The sequence below is a fragment of the Microchirus variegatus genome (assembly GCF_963457635.1).
Source record: "Microchirus variegatus genome assembly, chromosome: 20".
Lineage (NCBI taxonomy): Eukaryota > Metazoa > Chordata > Actinopteri > Pleuronectiformes > Soleidae > Microchirus > Microchirus variegatus.
In genome coordinates, this window is record NC_139821.1 from 18,641,207 (window position 1) to 18,662,638 (window position 21,432).

A 21,432-nucleotide genomic window follows, 5' to 3' on the forward strand; every position below is an offset into this window, starting at 1 on the left:
CGGAGACGGCAAGAGCTGCGATTGGTCCTCAGGACAGGCCGAGCTAAGCTGCTCTGTGCCGGCTCACAGTGCGCACTGAGCGTCCACAGAGGCGGAGCTGATCACCGCCGACAACGTCGCTGCCAAACTATAAATACGTCATATCTTAATACACACAGATCCATGTTTAGACTCTAAATGGCCAATTTCTCGCCTCAAATTATCTTAAAACTGCGTTCCGTGACACAGAAAAGTGAGAAACGGCCACTGTTTCAACAACAACAGTCTTTCTCTCTCTTTCTCTCTCGGACGCCATTGCTCACTGTAGCCAGAAGCACAACAACCTTGCGCAGCGACCCCTAATGATCGGGCGGGAAATTGCAGCGCGTGTCCGTCACCACGATGCAGAAGTATAAAGGCTCGAATCGTCTCCGTGGTGACGCAGTCGGATAACGCATACGCAGTCGGAGAAGTATAATGTGGCCTTTATGAAGTAACTATATAATTTAATCCATTATGTATTTTTTAAAATCAATATATGTCAACATTTATCCATCCATCCATCTTCTACCGCTTATCCGGGGCCGGGTCGCGGGGGCAGCAGTCTGAGAAGGGACGCCCAGACCTCTCTCTTGCAGGTCACTTCCTCCAGCTCTTCCGGGGGGACCCCAAGGCGTTCCCAGGCCAGCCGGGCGACGTAGTCACTCCAGTGTGTCCTGGGTCTTCCTCTAGATCTCCTCCCGGTGGGACATGCCCCGGAACACCTCGTCCAGGGGGCATCCGATACAGATGCCTGAAGCCACCTTTGAAGGAGCAGCGGCTGTACTCCGAGCTCCTACCGGGTGACAGAGCTCCTCACCCTATCTCTAAGGGAGCGATCCGCCACCCTGCGGAGAAAACTCATTTCAGCCGCTTGTATCTTGTTCTTTCGGTCACAACCCAAAGTTCATGACCCTAGGTGAGGGTATATTTACTCATATTTATCTCTAAATGTTGCACATAGGGATGGGTTAAGTTGGAATTGAAAGAGAAACTGAATTTACCATAAATCTGCATGTGGCTCTTTTGTGATTCAAGTCGAGAATGAATAACTATGTAAGAGGTGCAGCAGGTTAGTGAGGCAATAATAATGTAAGGTGTCAGTTCCAGTGATTGCTTTTACAAGCATCTGAGTGACATTTTTCATCTGCATTGCAGACGTATTTTGGCCACAGCTCTCAGCTCAGTTTCCCACGCTGCCGGGAATGCAGACTCACCAGTGCAGTGTAACCGTGCTTCTTCATTTACTTTAAAGAGGCTTTTTTCACAGACTGTCACGCTGAGGTAGGCAACACCTTTTTGTCATGACACCTACTGCACATCTGTCCATCCTGGGTGAAGGATCCCTCCTCTGTTCTCCCTTTGCTCCCCCTGTACAAATATAAATAACATGAACTTGACTTTACTTCTTCTTTCAGTTTCTCCATCATCTGCCTCCATTGTGCCCTGTCCCCCCTGTCCTCACTCAAGTGATTCAATAACTTACATATGTTAGTATTTAATACATTTTTTAGTTCATGACCTCGGGTCTACAGGGAGAAGCACAAATACAGCTTGTCTTGATGTATGAAAGTGCAGCAGACTCAATAACCTTCTCCTAACTCTCCTACCTTTTAAAGGGATGAGTAGGAGGCAAAAAATAAAGGACGCGCCAGTGAAGACCAGCGGTCTGAATACCTCAGATCCTTATCCCAGCTCTTACTGTACATCTGATGCAAGGTCATGAACATTCTTAAAAAGGAAGATCTTTAAGGCAGAGTTACATAAAGAGCTCTGAGGAAAGTTCAGTGAAATATTATTCAATGGTACATCATTAATCGTGTGTGTGTGTGTGTGTGTGCGTGTGTGTGTGTAGCAGAGCGACTGCCCCACCAGATGCACATTCAACAGTGAACATAACTGCAGATGTGGAGACTCAACCTGTGTGTGAGCTGTACAGGGAAGTACAGCATGTACAGTACACACTGTACACAACTGTTCCCAGCATCACCTCAATATTACTCATAAACATTTTAATAATTATATTATTAAAATGTTAAATGCAATGCATATTTTGTGCAAGCGCATACACGTTCCATGTGGAGTTTTCAGGAGAGAATATAAACAAATATGTTATAATCATCAGTGTTGAATCTACACTAATCTACACATGTATTCAATTATTTTTTGATTTAATAATTGAATAATAATAGTAATTGTACTTTTATTATCACGAAGGAAATTGTTTTGGTTTCAGTTACTCCATGTTGAGGCATGTGTGTATATTTCTATTTGTGTACAAATACACATATGTGCCATATTATGGTTTTAATAACAAAACAAGGCAGTAATTTACACGTGAACTAAAAACCCTGACTTTCTCCATAAACTGTGGTGTAGTAGTGTCAGTGGTAACGACACTGAACTATAGTTTTAACTTGGACTTTTCTTGTAATACTCATATGATGTGTTTGAGTACAGGTGTCAGTATTTTGGGAGGTACTGCACAGCTTGAAGGGAGATAAAACAGCACATCCTTGCAGACTTCCCCCAGGGTCAAAGGTCTCTTACTGTAAAAATATAACATTTTGTTCCAGTAAAATGTGGTATTTTAATCACCATTTCATGTCTTCCATGAGGTGTTTCGTTTCTCCCCTTCTCAACCCTGTCTCCCAAAAATGTTCCTACACATTTTCTACGCGTATTTTTAATGCATACTCCACTCACTGGGTTTGTGTATGTATTGTTATATTTTATGTATTATGTATGTCATCATGAAAACACTAGTGAGAAGCAGCATAATGAATAAATGTTAGATCAGTTTAGTCCAGATTTAGGCCCAGTTTCATGTCTGCAGGTCATCATCTGAACGTTTAAATGTAGCATCATTGATGCTGTCATTGATCTTTGTCAGAGTTATGCACCGTGAGACCTACAAAAAAATGAAAACAATATTGATAATAAATTCACAGGTTCTGGCACAGGTGAAAATTAACTAAATGTGGGCGGGCAGTGACAAAGTATATTTGTTTTTTATAATAAAACACTTTTATTTTGATGCACTGGCAGGGAAAATAAAAGCCTGTGCACTCACTGCATGGTTCCATTGCAGTGCTATGTGGAGTAATTGTGTATGAGGTGTTCTTTTGACTTTTTATTTATTTTCATAATATGTCTTCTGATCTCTTTTTTATATTTTGTGAGCATACATGGAGAGTATATTTATCTATTTATTTTTTAAATTGAAATTTGTTTCGAAAATGTGGGTCAGGGCACAGGCATTTTGGTAGTTCCGTTATGGAGCTTCACGGTTATGGCCGGGTGCAGGTTTTTAAAAAATGGACCTGTGCAGATGTTGCTTTGTCACATTTGTGTGATGTTGTATTTCTCCTCTTATATATATTTCAGATCCACATCACCCAGTCCTCTAAAGCCCCTTTCACACAAAAATGTGAACCCTTGAACCCAAGACTTGCTAAATCACTCCAAAAAGCTAAATAATGTAAGCTATTTGTATTTGTGCCAAGTGGCAAAGTTATATAATAGAAGTTGTTGCCAAAGTCAGTGGACAGACCATGGTTATAATGCAGCCACTTACCCTAATCTTAACCATCACAACTGTCTAATCTTAACCCTAACCTAAACCCAATTCTATCCCTAACCCTAAAACCAGGTCTTAACCCTGAAAAACCCCTTTAAAGTTGTCAAAATATCCCCACAAAGAGAGATTTGTGTGTTTTTTTGGACCTCACAAAGATATAAATACAAGTATACACACACAAACACACAAACCGCAAACTTATTCCTCTAACCCATCATCACTTTCTCTCACTGTGGCCTCCAACAACTTCCTCTATTTAACCTTTTGCACGTAATAACAACAGCAACTAAGAAACTCCATGGAGTTGTTGTATCTTTTACATCAGTCCCTCTTTTAAATGATCCAGTTGATTAAATAAATATTAAGCACTGTCCCGAGTTGTAGAAAGTGCACGGTTCATTAATGGCAAACAGCTGACGACTATACCAACAATAGGAAAGTGAACACACGTCATAGTGTTCATAGAAATGATGCAGAAATTCAAAATGCTTCAAACCTTTGAGGAAGAGGAAGAAATAAGTGTGTTCACTGAGCTCGCGGATAAAAAACATCTTCACTGCAGAGTCATTTAAACACGTTCACACAGGTCAAAAATCTGGTTTTACACGGGTTTAAAGTGGAGGCGATTGGGTGTTAGCAGGTGGCTATTAACATGCCAGTCAAATAATCATTAGAACAAGCAGTGTTTTATCGTAAATGTTATGTAAGAATGTGGCTCCTTTAATCCTCACTACATGAATATTTACTAAATAATTCTGCATCAGGTCCTGAGGCAGAAAATCGCCACTTGCGACTCCGGATGTCGACGTGGAAAATGCACAGGACCATTTATGGATTGTGGAGCTTCTAAATAAATGAAGTCTCAGTGATAATCTCATATTCTCAGGTTTCCTCTGGCTCAGAGAGCTTTGTTTTCTCAACTAATCCTTTTTTTTTTTTTTCCTCCCTTTTATTTAGAAAAATGTGGAGGCTTGGACAGGGACGAGAGCACTGAATTATCTAGTGACAGTTTTGAAAACAAAGCATTCATACCTGAGTGAGTCAGTGTGGACGCTGCTGCCAAACAGTTATTTTAGACGCTGCCTAATGTGTTTGTGAATGATATGTGGAGCAGATTGTGGTCTGATAGCTCCTGTGACAAAGGGGAGTATATCAAAGCAGAGGCATTCCTCCCAAACTGAACCGAGTGAGAGTGCTCTCACGCAAAGTGCTGTAATATGGAAAAATGTTTGATAACTATCTTTTTATATGAGTTACGATGCTGCTGCACATGTTCACGCCTCATATAAGGAGCGATTACACTCACTCCCCCACGTCCACATCAGCAGAGAAACACAGGGGAAACCACTGTTAGCTCAGAGTGAGACAGACATCACTGTGTCATATCTGCAAAGCTCTGGGCTTCTTCAACAGGAAGAGAAAAAGTAATGTAATGTAATCACACACACTTTGGCATTATTTACCTTTTAGGTGAAACACTATAGTCATACAGTTTGCCAAGTGAAGTAAAACAGGATGTAAGAATATATTAAATTGCTACCAGGAGGCGACTGCTGTTTGCAAAAACAGTCAGTAAACATTTTAATTAATGGTTAATGGTCCCAATTACTAGTTAAAGCTCTTCTTCAATTCGCCGTTTTTGTAAATAATGTAAAAACAGACAATACAGCACAGCACATATGAGTGCAACGGTGTTAATCACTGCATTGTGCCACAGTCTATTCATGTGTGACTGACAGAAAAAAAACATTTGATGAATGACAGTTTCTCTGCTGCACCAAGAAGTTTTTTCGGTAATGGACAAATGCTAGGTGCACATATAAGCATATTTCTATTGGCATTGTTGACTTAAAGGTGCGATATGTAAGAATGTGGCCAAAAACGGTTACTACATTCAAATTCAAAATACTGAGGTCTTTTAGGTTTCGTTTTTTGACGTAACTGGCAGGCCGTGGTTGCTCGGCAGCTGAGACTCTACTGACTGCAATGATTGGTAGACGGCGGTAGGTGGCGCCACATGCCAAAACATGATTTGCAGGTGTCTGCAAAACATTTTTTTTAATGCAAATATTTTGTCTGTACTGTTGTTGTTGGTGAGTTTGTTATATGAACCTTATTCCTGAGTCTCTGTGACATATTAGGAGGATTTTATGGCCAGTTGCTTTAGATTTATTAAATAATGCACCTTTAAGTTCCCATAATAACCTTTAACATTAAGAAAATTATGATCTGAGAGAGGAACACAGAAACAAACAGCCCGTTGTGTGTTATTTGCTCAGTGATATATAGCCCATTTCCCTATTATTATTATACACTGTGAATCAGAGGCGTCAAACTGGCAAACAAACTCTGGTTCGCCTAAAAAAGAAGGTCTCTGTTCGCTTCAAGTGAACCAAATCCAGGAAACGGACGACAACACAGGGCAACACAACGATAGCCAGGAGAAACGCTCTGTTATGGTGGAAACAGAAGTTTTCCTGCATTAACCAGCACATGATCTAGTTTTCTAGTTCATTGTTTGTCTCATCTTCTCCTTCAGTAATTATTGATGCAGCGCCACCTCAGGCAAGGAGGGGAATACGTTATTCAAAAGCTTCGGTCTGTTTGACTAAAGTTGAAAACAACTTTAATCTCCTTTAAACAGAGCATTTTTAGGTGAATACAATACTCAATATATTTGCTGGAAATATTATTATGGTATAAAAATAACACATTTCGTTGCAATCACATTATTAAATATTGCATATATTTATAAGCTTGTTTCATGTAAGTAATGTAAGCCTTCAACATGGTTGACCATTAACTTCTCCTTGATAAACGTCTGTTATCTGCTGTTCTCTGGTTCAATTCTTATCTTCACAATAGGCATCAATATGTTTATGGTTGTCAATCTAGTCAGATGTTAGTTGATACAAGTGTTCCACAAGGTTCTATATTAGGTCCACTTCTTTTTTCCATTTTTATTAATGACTTACCTCAATCGTGCTCAACCTGCCATCTTCATCTTTATGCTGATGACACTGTTATTTACCATTCCAACCCTCATATTTCACATATTCAGTATAAAAGGTTTTAATCATTAAATCATGTTGGATGGTGTTTGGTACAAAATATGGTTTCTCACACTCACCTGAGCTGCATACTCATGTTAGTGATGGAACTCCACTAGAGAAAGTTAATGTATTTAAATACCCTTACTCTTACTTTTAAACTGTATATCGATTACATTGGTGAAAGAATGTATGGCTGTTTGGGTTGTTTTTCATTTCAAGTCAGGAAAAGGGGTGCGTTTGTTGTGTTTTGTTAGTTATTGTAATGTTTGTGTATCTGTGTTGGGACCCCCTCAAAAACGGCCATCCTAAATAAAATTGAAATTGTTCGCATTATTATTTGCTTTTTTTTATTATTAATAGTGTTGTTTTGTATCATTTATATGTTTTTACTGTGACGTCTCCATCACTCCATATCAAAACAAGCACTTTTACTTCCAAAAGTTTGTGAAATATCCTCATGAATAACTTTATTGCAATATCATGATGGAATACCATTGAGCAGTTGTTTTTTCTCACTTTTTTCATTCATTCATTCGTTCCTGCAGGGGAAAAATCTGACTTTTAGAAATAAGTGAATATTTGAGTGAGCCTTTAATTGTTCATGTCTCTCTCCCCTCACCGTTGCATCTTTTTTCTTCTTGGGGCAACATAATCTCCAAGATAAGATGATGTTTATCAGAGTTAAAGAGAAAAACACTGAGCTGACAGCTCCTCTCGGAAGTGCGATGACTGAACTCGTCCCCGCGCTGTCAGGACGAGCAGCCGAGAGCGTGTTTTGACATAAACATGGAGTCTATAGGATTTAGTGAAGTGCTGTGAACCTGTTTGACCGCTGCCTCCCTGCTCTACTTCACCGTGTGCTCATGCTGGTTCTTTGTTGTAAGGAAAGCTGATCTACAACTATCTCAGATCCTGGGAGTTTCCCAGCATCAAACGTGGATATAATACTTTTTTTTTTTCTTTTTTTTTAAAGGGAAGTTACCACATGTAAGCATGAAAAATGAGCATTGGAAAGACATAGAGAGGTAAAATAGCTGCTCAGGCTTTTGTGTTGTGTGCGTGTTAATGTCACAGACGAGCTCTGTGTTGCATTGTCTTCACAGTGAGTGGGGGCTGTGTTGACCTTTTCACCATGCATGAGCTATGACCAGATGAATTCATCGCCTCCACCAGCACTGACTGTGGCCCTTCAACAAGCTGCTGCATTAAAAACATGCTGGACAACATCTCAAATACACATTCACATACACAACAGGAGATTTCAACAAAAACAGTCTTTCATGTAACAAAAATGGTCAAAAGGAAGTAAAGAACAGAAAAGAAACTACCTAAAGGAGGAGCGGGAACAGAGCAGGTGAGCAATCAGTGGACAGAAAACACAGGAAGTAAAACTTCACACTGGGCGGAAACTACAAAATAAAACAGGAAACTAACAAAATTTCCCCCTTTCCTCCCGAATAAAACTGTACATTTAAGAGGAATATATTTTGAAAGAATAAAAATATGATGTATAGCACAGTAAATATCTACATTTATTATTAACACCTGGAAAACGATTCACTTTCTATTTCAGTCAACATCAGTGTTCTGGACTAGAAGTGTTACTTTTGTGAAATAAAGTAACAAACTGCATTGTGTACTTTTACTTTAAGTATTTCTTTTAAAGTTGTAACCCCTTTTACTTCTGTATGTTGAAGGTATTGTACTTCGTTACATTCACAAAGATCCTAAAGTGGCAGAAAGTGATGTATTTTTTGAAATCTTGTGTGCAAAGATCATTATTTTGTTGATTCTGTTCGTAACAATGACATGCTTTGGAGTCAGAACAGCAAGAATGTCTTCATCATTGTTATTATTATTATAATAGCACAAGAGAATGATGATAATAATAACTTTATTTTAGTTTACAACGTGCTTTCACAGAGGATGTGAATGAATAATAGACAAGAAACAATTGAAAATTGAAGCTGAAGTCTGTTCGTGGCCATCAAGGTGCAGTGTTTGTGGAATTTCTTCTCCTTTTTTTTCAGTGGAGGGAGTTGACCGACAGTGACGATTCACTGACAGGAGGCTGAGCTGTCATTAGCACAGGTGAGCTGCACAGGTGAGCTGCTGAGAGAAAGAAATGTGGTCTAATGGAGAGACTTTCCTGATGTCTTTGGGTCTCGGATGATTCTCAGCAAAGTTATTGTTTAGTGGAGGAAAAACAAAACAGGTCAATAGCTGCATGTGTTGCATAAACTGTAACCTACACAAGGTTTGATTTAACGGGTGTTTTCTTACACAACACTGTTAAGGAACAAAGAGACAGGTCAACATTTAGCCCCCGAGGCTCAGAACACACTGTTTTTATAGCAAAGCAGTGATAGAATCACATACACTTGTCACCTGTTAAATGTTAAGTAAACATTTCCCTTTTCCACTGTGGCCACTATGGCCACGTCACACATAGCAGGTATTAAAAAAGGCACCTGGTACCAGGTTACGGTGGCCCTGAGGTGCAAAACACAAACACAAATCACAAAAAAAGCAAATCAAAATACACAAATGCAAATCAAAAACACAAAAACATTAAATCAAAAAACGGAAACACAAATCACACAACACAAACACAAAAGCAGAAAACACGAAAGCATTAACTCACAACGCAAACACAAAAGCCGAAAACACAAAAGCATTAACTCACAACGCAAACACAAAAGCAGAAAACACAAAAACATTAACTCACAACGCAAACACAAAAGCAGAAAACACAAAAACACCAACTCACAACGCAAACACAAAAGCAGAAAACACAAAAACATTAACTCACAACGCAAACACAAAAGCAGAAAACACAAAAACATCAACTCACAACGCAAACACAAAAGCAGAAAACATGAAAACATTAACTCACAACGCAAACACAAAAGCAGAAAACATTAACTCACAACGCAAACACTAATGCCGAAAACACAAAAACATTAACTCACAACACAAACACAAATCACACAACGCAAACACAAAAGCAGAAAACACGAAAACATTAACTCACAACGCAAACACAAAAGCAGAAAACATTAACTTACAACGCAAACACAAAAGCAGAAAACACGAAAACATTAACTCACAACGCAAACACAAATCACACATCGCAAACACAAAAGCAGAAAACACAAAAAATATTAACTCACAACGCAAACACAAAAGCAGAAAACATTAACTCACAACGCAAACACAAATGCAGAAAACACAAAAACATTAACTCACAACGCAAACACAAATCACACATCGCAAACACAAAAGCAGAAAACACAAAAATATTAACTCACAACGCAAACACAAAAGCAGAAAACACAAAAACATTAACTCACAACGCAAACACAAAAGCAGAAAACACAAAAATATTAACTCACAACGCAAACACAAAAGCAGAAAACATTAACTCACAACGCAAACACAAATCACACAACACAAACACAAAAGCAGAAAACACGAAAACATTAACTCACAACGCAAACACAAAAGCAAAAAACATTTACTCACAACGCAAACACAAAAGCAGAAAACATTAACTCACAACGCAAACACAAATCACACATCGCAAACACAAAAGCAGAAAACACAAAAATATTAACTCACAACGCAAATACAAAAGCAGAAAACACGACAACATTATCTCACAACGGAAACACAAATCATAAAACGTGTTTGTGTTTTTTGATTTGTGTTTGTGTTTTTCGACTTGCGTTTGTGTTTTGTGATTTGTGTTGTGTGTTTTGTTTTGTGATTTACCTTTGTGTTGCACCTCAGGGCCACCGTACCAGGTCCTGTGCTTGTGGACCAACTTAACCGTGCCGCGCAGAGCAGAATCGATTCGAGTCAAGTCAGTGGAAACAGGTCATAACTAAGCAGGATTTCTTTGGTGTTATTGCTCAGTAATTCCATAATTAGGAGTGTATGAGGGCCACGTGTGGACCCTTTTTTTTTTAAAGCAAAATAAAATGAAAAAAAAAAGAGAAAGCCAGAATTCTGACCTTTGAATCTCAGAATTTTGAGATTTAAAAATTCCAGCCTGGTTTTCTGCTAACAGACACTGAGGAGAGTGGAGACATTTTACACACAATTACTCTGAAGCTGTTAAATTAGGGTAAAAATCCAGCGTAGCTCAGCTTTAATTTAATCCAAGAACTGACACTTTTTTTCATTTTGATTTTCATATTTTCATTTTGATGATTTACTGGCTTTCATAAATGATTGTCAAACATCTAAATAAAGGCGTTAAATGTGATAAATTTCTGTGGTCGACAATGTCTGATTTTAGATTTAAGCTTTGATAAGGTTTGTAAAAATCACACTGCAGCATTAAACAATCTTCAGTGCGTATGTTCAGCAGAGTCTGACACGTTGTTCACACTTGCTTCTGTCTGACATGCGTCACAGGCTGCTGCCCGTGAACTAAACAACATATTATTAACTGTATTGCTGGGACATGTTCAGCTTCCATTGAAGTGAACGGGGGCGAGAGTGTGCGGAGGCCGAACGCTGACGTAAGACGTTCACGTGGAGCATAAACTCTGCAGGCAGCAGCTGAGCTCTGCCAAGCAGACGCATTATAGAAAGAAAAAATCTGCCTTTCTCATTTGTCTGCTTGGCACAAAGACTTTGTGTCGCATTAACTCGAAATGAGGCCGAAGAACTTAATCTCTGTCTGGTGGTCACTTCAGCCATCTTACATCACCACCACCACACTACACAACAGTGTGTATCCAGTGTATTAGGTACACCAACATCCAACAGCTGGCTAATGCAAATATCTCAGCCAATCACATGGCAGCAACGCGTTGCATCAAAAGTTGCATTTTTGGACCTGTTTTCCAACTCAGCCGGTGTGATGGAGACGTCTGGAGACGTTATCAAGAAAATTCATTCAGTTCTTCTAGTTGCAGAGTTCGCTGGTGCTATGGCTAGCGCAAGTCAATGGTACCTGCTAGCATGTAGCATTAGAAACACTCATACCGACTCCACAGTGCACCCGAGGCAAATCAATTGTAACGGCAGACTATCGTTGTACATATCTGTGTTGATAGAATAATATTTGAAACAAAACTAACCTCGCATCGCATGAATTTTTGAGGGACTACTTTCTCAGCAGCAGCGGAATCAGTCCACCGCTGTCGGAAGTATGACGCGCTGCTGCTGCTGAGGCATAAATCCTTCAAATTGCAAGGTTGGTTTGTTTCAAATATTATTCTATCAACACAGATATGTTCATCGTTCACTGTGGAGTCGGTATGAGTGTTCCTAATGCTATGCTAGCAGATACCATTGACTTGCGCTAGCCATAGCATCAGCGAACTCGGCAACTAGAAGTACTGAATGAAATTTCTTGAAAACGTCTCCAGGCGTCTCCATCACACCGGCTGAGTTGGAAAATAGGTCTTATGTCCAAAATTCCCACAGGTCCATTTACGCTTAAACAAGGGTCCATAACAATCTAGGCTTTAACAAGTACGTGCTCAATCTCACATTCCATTCCAGTAGCAATTTCTCACTTTTGTATGTCATTGTTTTCTTCGAATAGAATAGGTGACAGAATTTCTAGACGCAGCCGGGGCGTTGAGGCAGTCCGGTTTGGTGAGCTCAGGATTGGGTCTCTGCTCTTTGTGGATGATGGGGTCCTGTTTGTCTCATCGGACTGTGACACCCTGGTCCTCAATCGGAGAAGGGTGGAGTGCTCTCTTCGGGTCGGGGGTGAGATCCTGCCCCAAGTGGAGGAGTTTAAATATCTCGGGTCTTGTTCAACAGATGGATCGGTGCAGCGTCTGCAGTAATGCGGCTCTGCATCGGTCTGTCTTGGTAAAGAAGGTTCAATTTACCGGTCGATCTACGCTCCTATCCTCACCTATGGTCATGAGCTGTGGGTAGTGACCGAAAGAACAAGATCGCGGATACAAGCGGCTGAAATAGGTTTCCTCTGCAGGGTGTCTGGGCTCTCCCTTAGAGATAGGGTGAGAAGCTCGGTCATCCGGGAGAGGCTCAGAGTAGAACCACTGCTCCTCCGCATTGAGAGAAGCCAGATGAGGTGGCTTAGACACCTGGTTAGGATGCCTCCTGGACGCCTCCCTGGTGAGGTGTTCCGGGCACTGTGAGGAGGCCCCGGGGAAGACCGAGGACTCGCTGGAGAGACGATGTCTCTCGGTTGGCCTGGGAACACCTCGGATTCGCCCAGGAAAGCTGTATGAAGTGGCCGGGGAGAGGGAAGTCTTGTTGTCCATTGTTTTCATCGTTTTGGTTGTCTCTTTTGCCCAAATCCATAGCTCGCCAGAAAGAGTTGTATTATAGGGAGCATGTGCAGTTGCCGTGTATGGCCCAAATGGTCCGAAAATGGTCCGAAAAACAGAAAATATCAAGTGAAGGTCAGTTCTCTGGGAGAAAATGCCTCATTGATCATGGAGAAGTTGGAGAACGACAATAGTAACTGAAGAAGATCATCTCTGACACAACATACAATCTTATATCATAAATCTTCAAGATTTTACACGGAGTTCCACTTCTGTCAATTTATGAGGTGTCCTTTGTACCTAATAAAGTGGGTGTACGCAGCCCTTTTACTCAACATCTGTATGGAACAAGTTATTTTGGACAATGCGTTTCCCCCTTAAAAACTCTGGAATAATCCATAAGAGTTGATTGAAAAAGCAAAACCTGAATAATATTTGACATTGGGAATGTTTCTCTTGGCACCGTGATGAAGCAGACTGTTTAACAGTTTACAGGCATCTCATTTTCAAAGGGGTTTAAACCACATTCCTCCAAATGAAGACATGAAACCAAATTTCTTCAGATGCAAATCTTACAGACTTTTATTGTTCTTTTATTAAATACAGTTTGTGGCTAATTGCCTCCTTTCATTTTTGTCCCATCTCAGCGACACACTCGTCTTATATGCACACATGCAAAAAACCTTCTTCTTCTTCTTCTTCTGTTGAACTTCCCCTACATACTTTTTCCACTTTTCTTTTACAATCCATCATTCAGATACGGTCAAGATATAATCACATCAACTCATACAGGAAGTTGTTGATCTGCACGTCTTGTTCTGACAATCTTTCAATCTTTCATAAACATATCTTTATCCATCTCGTCTTCTCATCTCTTCAGCCTTCACACAACATCCTTATTGTTCCACCGACAACCGTTTCTCAGCTTTAACTGTTCGTACATCATTGCTGCCTCGACGGGTGCGAGCAGTGCCCACAACTTAAGCTCCATGCAAGATGCTACACTGAAAAGTATCATTCTGAAAAGTCACTTTTAAAAAAAACAAAAAAACAACCAACATGGCTCAGTTCAAATTGTTTGTGTCACAACAAAACTATTCTCTTCTCAGATTTAGTGTCAACATCTGATTGTGTTTAATCATAGTGACGTGAAGTTTAACAGTGAGAATAATTCAATCTCGTCTGTTAAAAAGGTTTTTAATTAATGCCTCTGACAACAGTATATGAAAAAAATAAAAGTGTTTGGGTCCAAACATCTGTTTCAGGAATGTTATAAAAAAATAAGATCATCTTATTATATTTTTTTTTTAAATCTGAGAACGCTGTAGCTTTGTGTATGTAGTACATCTCGTCTATTTGGGGATTCCTCTTCCTGTCTTGTTAACGTCAACATTTCAAATAACTTCACCTAAATACTAAAACAGTGCTGCTTTATCGTGTCTAAAAATAATAATAATACTACAATTAATTTCAGAATATAAAAATGTAAAACTTTCATTAACTCCCCCAAAGATGGTCTAAAATAATATTTAAATATCAATTTAATAGTAAACAGGATTTGATGCACCACCTCTATCTTCAAGAATCCCACTCACAACACACAATGTGTGTGTGGTCTTTGTTATGCTTCCTTTAAAGAGCAGGTGAGAGGGGTGTGTGTCTCTCCACAACACTGCGTCTCTGTGGGATGCACATGGAAGTATGGGTAAGGTAAATAGCTGCCAAAGAGGACAGTAACACAGAACACTGTTGTATTAATAATACACACGCAGACACACATAAATACAAGTCCTGCGCTTCTTTGCGCTGTTTTTGACATGAATGTACAGAAAAAGAAAATGTCCGCCTGAGTCCAACGTCTCGTGCAAACTCTGTTCACACCATCGTCTCTTTTCTCTTCCCTAAAGAACACAGAGACTTCTTGTCCTTTTTGGTTTTGTGCGTTGTTGGTGAGGAGAGCGGTGACGATGAGGACGAGGACGTCGTGGATGAAGCGGAGGAGCAGGATGACGGGGGCGTGGAGGTGGGGCTGGGGGCCGCGCTGTCGCATGGCGAGCTGGGCGCAGACTGAGAGGTCGGCTGCGGGGAATTCTCGTCTGCTTCCTCCATGTGGATGATGGCTGAGACGGAGGACGGGCGGCGCTTGAAGCGGGTGCCGCTGGTGGGCGGGCTGGGCGTGGTTGGTTCGTTGAGGGGCCGGTGGACGGAAATGGCGCTCCGGAGGCAGTTGAGCCACTGCTGCTTGTGGAAGACGTCGTTGACTTGTAGCGTGTGGGACTGGGCCTGGCTCGGGTCTTGAGAGCGCACTTTGAAAATGTTTTTGGCTAGAAGATAGAAGAAAAAGAAAATTAGCAATTTAATATACTGCATTTAAAAGGAGACAAACTACAGTAAAACCATAAAAATGGTTCGATGTGGGACAACCTTACCTTTGTCGGAGTTGCTGAAAGCGCCACGGAAGGAGCCGCCCATTCTGACGTCTCCGTCCTGCAGGTCCTCCAGCACAAGGTGCTGTACTGGGATTGGCTGCCGGTAAACCTGGAAACACTGGCGCTCATTCCTGGTGACGGGGCGTGTGAGAACCAGCAGCTCAGTAAACAGGAACACATGCAGCTTCTGGTAGGAATAAAAAGAGGGAAAAAAACAAAATTTTAAAACCAGAACATCGATAAATTACATACAATTACAACAGAGAGTTTCCTGGACGACTTTAGCATACTTCATACTGGTATGATTAGCTTATAGAATCAGCAGAGTAAGCAGTTACTGCCTGTGTGGCTTGTATCGGGATAGAATGTTTTGCTCACCGTGCCGCTCTTGTTTCGTAGCTCGCCGTGACACAGCAGGCTCTTGCACTGTTCGATGCGAGGGTCCTTCTGCCTGTCGTCAAGATACTCCAGCTTGTCAATGTAGTACTGGCACTCAGACTCTCCCTTCTTCATGTTGATGTCGGACAGAACTCCCTGGATGATGGTGATCTGAGCACAATGAGGAAACAAATGATTAACTTGTTCATGTTGAGATGAACAGACCAGATAAAGCTTCTTCCTGTGTGTTCTTGACTTACTGCTTCCTCCAGGCTGCCAACATCGGGGTGCTCTGGTGGAGTGTGTCTCAGTATTTCTTTAAGCAGGAGTGGGTACTTGACCAGGCGGGAGCGTGGAATGTCCAGGAAGCTCCACAGGTCCAGCTTCCTGCTGAAGGGTGATTCGAGGCAACGCTGCAGGAAGTCCTGCACCCGTCTGTCCTGCTTCTTCTGGTCTAGCAGTGCTTTAGCTGCCAGCTGGTTACTGCAGTAGTCGTTGTAAGTGTTTAACCTGGGCAGCTGCAGAGGAAGAGGGGGAAACATTTTAGCTAACTGCCTCTCATAATTGAATCCCAGAATATGGAGAGAATTATTGGGTTATTGATGCTGCAATGAGAAGGACACATACCCAGCTGACAACAATCTGTCCAATCTGACCCACAGTTCCATCTGACCCTGTTGCTTTGAAGAGCTGGGCCAACAGGTCCTCATGCAGGGGGATGTAGGTATCCAGGTTGCCAAATATATGAGTGAGCTCCTCTTCAGACATAATGGAGAGCTTCAGCATTGGGTCATGGTACGCCTGTAGGTGGAAACAGAGCCAAAACAGTCAAATAACAACATCTCTGTCAGCTAAACATGGGGATGCTAATAATAGTTCAGTGAAGGGCTTAAGAGTTACAAAGGAAATAGGAAGAAATCATTCCTTTCTTTTTATAGTTAGCTGTGTGGAAGGCCTGTCAGACTTTGATTTAATTTGTTTGTTTTAAATGTACTCCGGCTCGGAGGTTTAAATAGTACAAACCTTGCGTGCAAGCTGGAGGTCCTCGATCAGGTCCTGTTCTCCACGAGACAACTCAAATATGGCCTAAGGAAGAGGAGGAGGCAAAGAGAAACACCTTTTTAGCAAAACGCATGAATTATGATGTTCCATGATCGCAACAGACAGTGATTATTCTAAATCAGAGGCTGCACTGCTGTGAAATGAGGGGGTCAGCTCTGAAATATCTACTTTCGTTGTTTTTGCTTACTGTCTTACAAAACCGTTTAAAGTTTAACAGTTGGCTGAGATATTTTACATCTGCAGGACAGATGGGGGGGGGGGGTGATCCCTGCATGGCTCCTGGCCCCATTTAGACTCAAATTCTACAGGGATATGTCAGACAGGTAGTGTGTACTGCTGTCTGGATTTCTGACTGACCATACTCTTCTGTCTGCGTCTACGCTTTGACCTTTTGTATCTCTACCAGTAAATGTGCCATTTCTACTGTATTTAACATTATTTGTGTGACTCTCACCTCCTGCCGTTTGATCTCTTTAGTAGACAACGTCCCCTTCTGGTGGATGTCTAGCGTCTCTGACCACAACATGCTGTTCCTCCTTTTAGGCGGTGTGGGGGCCGCCGCCTTGCTGCAAGGCTTCTGGGGCACGCCCGGCGACTTGCCATCGCCCCGGAATGAGGCCTGCAGATAGGAAAGAGGACGCCCCAGATGTCAGAGATGGAAATTCATTCATTGCAACATGCACAACGGCAGATTCGTGTCCATTCCTCAGACAGTCAGTCACGGCTGATTACCTGGATGGTTTGGCCGAAGCGCCGGACGGCCCCATTTTTCACCGGAGAGATGAGGTTCGCTAGGGACGTCACCCTGCCGAGAGGACGGACACGCTTGTTGCTGGGTTCCTACAGAGGACAGAGGAGATGGAAGGAGAGATTAGTCAGGCAATTTCATCACACCTCGTGTCAAAAAGTCTCTATTCTGCAACGACGCAGAACAAATTGATCGGCAAAGCTAGCTTGACACTTTCACACGAACCTCAGCAGTAACAGCAGATGCTTTCTTGTGACTTCCTTGTGATGGAAGTCATTTATAATCATTATTGACTTCACTCCCTTATTTGGGTCAGGAAATACGAGTAGCTGGAGAAGCAACCAGACAGACTGGCGGACCAGCGGACAGACAAAGATATCGAGGTGGAGGAAGCTGATCCAGCAGCTGTTGGCTCCATTATGAGAAGTGTCTTGAGCCAGGCCAGCCCACTGAGCACAAAGACCCTCTCTGACTGCTGATGTGCAGGGGAAGGGGGTCTGGAGGAATGCCAAGAATGCACGAGACCCTGCTCTCAGCTGTTAAACACCCCCCTCTACACACACACACACACTTTGCTACTATCTAGCTTCCCAACAGCTACAACTTCCCCTGAGAATGTAACAGTGTAGAATAAACACATGTTAACTGCCTTTCCTTTTGCAGGGACACAAAGCAGTATGTGGAGGAATAGTGTGTCAGTATAGTCTTAAATGTTTATACAGTGTGGCATTGCAGGGGGTGCATGGCCCTGTTTTTTGGCTGCAGGTCCAGACAGGCTTTCCAGAAAGCCTTGCGTGAGAGAAGCACAACACCTGGGCCAGGTGAACCCCCTCCCAACACACATACACACACCTCCCTCTCAAGCAGCCCTGAGCTTGGGAGAAAGGAGAGAGGAGCTTGGCCTGGTGCCAACAACAACAGACCACAGGAATCAAAGAGCTGAGGATCTGAGGTAATGATGCTGGCCCACAGAGCCTCTTCAAAGACATGACAAGATGAGACAGCCATAACCATAATTGGCGTTACTAAAAATGTGCACTCCCCACAGAACTTTATCACTAACTACACCCTAATGAAGCCCTGCTCTTTGAAATTGGTTGCAGAGTTTGAGCATGTGCTCGATTCTCCTGACTCAGGCCAAATGTTTTCAGTTTTATTTTTCGTCTTGGCTCAGCGAATCTGGGAAACAGAGCAGTTATTGAGGATCCAGGTCCCGCAGACACACAGCTGCAGAACAGATCCACTTAGGTCTGGCATGGCCTGAGAGCTGCTGAGTCTGTGGTTGAGTTGCAGTCTGCTGTGGCCAGGCCAGAGTCTCCACATGGAAATAAGATAGGATCAGCCAGACAGCCTTGGAAACTTCAGAGCTCAGCGGGCCCTCTAGTGGCAGAATCTGGCTCTCTCTGACGTACAAAGGAAGGAGCACATTTGTCTTAAAGGGTTTAAAAAGTTTTAAACGTAATTTGTCTGCTTCTAATCTGTAAACTTTTTTAATAGCTACAGACAAAGAAAAGAGGTAAAGGGCAATTGGAAGGCGAGCGGGGGAGGTTGCTAAAGTCAATATTGGAAAAGCGTGTTTGCCATTATGCCCTTCCTGTCCTGTGAGAGTGGCCCCAGAATAACAAAAGAACACTAAACCCTCTCATTGTGAATCAGCTGTTTGGTGAAACAGTGCAGACAGGGAGCTACAGTGAGTCTGGCACTCTTTTAAAAAAAATGACCCTACATACTGAACGTGTGCTCTGTAACATCCTCAGCTAGAAACCCCATAAAACTTAATCCTGTGCTTCCCCTTTGATGTATGCTGGAGAAGGCTACGAGCTAAATCTCCCCAGATGTGTCCCTGTGATTACAGCACAGCTCGAGCTGATGGAAGCCAAGAACAGAACAGTCTGACCATAAATGAAAGAGTTGATGTCAGCACACGGGGGAGAAAAAAACCCCGCACAAGGCTAAAAGGGTGCCTGAGTTGCACAATGCTTTGGGAAATGGGTTTACTTCATGAATTGTCTTTACACTTCTCTTAAATCATGTGGCTTTCACTATGAATGAAATCAGTTAAGTTCCAGAAAGGGAAGCAATGCTGGCGTCAAAAGAGGAAGACAGCAGCAGAAGTAGACATTTCAAGGAACAGAGAGGAGCACACCTGCACTTTGACTTAAATACACTGAATTTACATCAAAGATCTTCAACTTCAGAGTCACAGCAAAGTATCCCTGGACAGGACTACATGGATGCAAAGATCCTGACTGGGAATTGACCCCCTGCGGCTTCACTCTTTCCTCTCTTTGCGTATTGCACCATGGCTGAGTGGCAGCTTGCTGTGGTGGGGGCAGTTTACGGTTTACTCCTTCATTCAGATACAGTTCAAATCCAATGATTAACTTCTTCACGTTAGCTAGTATATCCCAAGCATTGTTGAAAGTGCCTCAGTAAAGAGTTCAAAGTCTGATCTCATACGCACAGGGTAACTCAAAGAACAAACACTAAGCACCCAAGTAAGATAAAAACAGGGTTAGGCCACTGATTCACTCAGTGTGACACATGAGATATCACAAAGATATGACTTTATCCTAATTAGTTCTGGTCAAACATTAACTGAAAAGACACAGGTGGCAAAAAAAACAAGGCAGAAATACCACAATTATATATATACATATATATTTTTTTATTTTCTCAAACTCACCTCTGACTCTTTGTTAGCTTGGTTCTGGTAGTCTATGACCTGCAGAGTCCGTTTGATAGGCACCAAGCTACCCAGTTCATCGTAAGCCACCATAGCTTTCAGTAAAATATCCTTTCGTTAAATCCGGACTGGCAAATCAGCTCCAAGTAATCCACATCAGAGTATAAATAATAAATAAATACACCTATCCCCTTGTTGTTGTTGCCTTCTTTCCTTCAGGGGATGGAGCTTTGTGAAAGCTCTCTTCACACACACACACACACACACACCCTTACTAAAGTTTGATCTGAGGTGTACATGTGGGGAGAGGGCTTTATACTGGAAAGACAGACAGGGAGGAGCCTCAGAGGAGGCGGGACTGGGTTTACTTGGAATTGAGCAGAGGCTGTGAACACTGTTGATCCAACCAACAGTGTGTGTGTGTGTGTGTGTGTGGGGGGGGGGGGGGGGGGCAGCAGTAGTGAGAATTCATGAAAACAGGGAAAGTTCACTGCTTACCGAACGTAGTTGACACAAGCAAGGTCAGAGAAAACTCTCAGGAAAACTGAACCGTGTCTCTCATAATACGGGTTTTGCTTAGAAAACTGACTTACAGAATGACTGGCACACGCGTAGATTCCGGTATATTGCTGGTTTACTGTTTCTTTGGTGTGTTGTTTGATGCATATGAAATGTACACAAAGTAAAAAAAAAAAAAAAAAAAAGCTGTGGATTAATTTTTTTTAAAGAAAAATGCTATTAAAGTAAGTAATGTAGGGACATCACTGTAAATACAATAACAAATTTAAAGCAGAAAAATAAAACCAAGAATACATGATTAAGTTGTATGTAGATGTTGGTATTGATTAACACCTAAAACAGCCAATACTTATGTTTTTACATAAATAGTGAAAACCTACCGAACCACATATCAGTGCAACAAGATACAGTATATGCTAATGATGCTGTGTTAAAATTTACTTTTACTAATATAATACAAATACATAAAAAACTTGATTCCAAGTGTAATACATATTCTTAACCCAACAAAGTGACCACTATGCTTTTGATCCACATTCTAATTGGTCTAATTGAACCCTGTTTTTTGTCTTTTAAAATTGTCTTTTATTTCCATCACTGTGTGTCGTTTGACTTCCTGTATGTCTCCTCTTATGACTTTATGATGATATTCTCTTCTATTCGACACCGTTCTACCATCGATGTCTACAAAGAGGT

At 41.6% G+C, this 21,432-nt stretch overlaps 1 protein-coding gene across 1 annotated transcript; it reads right to left on the reverse strand.

Annotated features, from left to right (window-relative positions):
- Positions 1 to 13,528: 13,528 nt before the first annotated feature.
- On the reverse strand, positions 13,529 to 20,454 carry net1 (neuroepithelial cell transforming 1). Its single transcript, XM_083907286.1, has 9 exons — positions 20,218 to 20,454; positions 17,516 to 17,623; positions 17,238 to 17,402; positions 16,745 to 16,807; positions 16,349 to 16,522; positions 15,982 to 16,239; positions 15,722 to 15,892; positions 15,344 to 15,530; positions 13,529 to 15,238 (listed from the first exon to the last, which is right to left on the reverse strand). The coding sequence occupies exons 1-9, from the start codon at positions 20,308 to 20,310 to the stop codon at positions 14,790 to 14,792; spliced, it is 1,668 nt and encodes a 555-aa protein (XP_083763412.1). The 5' UTR covers positions 20,311 to 20,454; the 3' UTR covers positions 13,529 to 14,789.
- Between the last annotated feature and the right edge of the window lie 978 nt (positions 20,455 to 21,432).

Coding starts and splice junctions, on each gene's coding strand:
- net1 (XM_083907286.1), bottom strand. CDS start 20,310: ATGGTGGCTTACGATGAACTGGGTAGCTTGGTGCCTATCAAACGGACT. Junction 17,403..17,515: donor GCTTCGGCCAAACCATCCAG/GTAATCAGCCGT, acceptor TCCTATCTGCAG/GCCTCATTCCGGGGCGATGG. Junction 16,808..17,237: donor AAGAGATCAAACGGCAGGAG/GTGAGAGTCACA, acceptor CCTCTTCCTTAG/GCCATATTTGAGTTGTCTCG.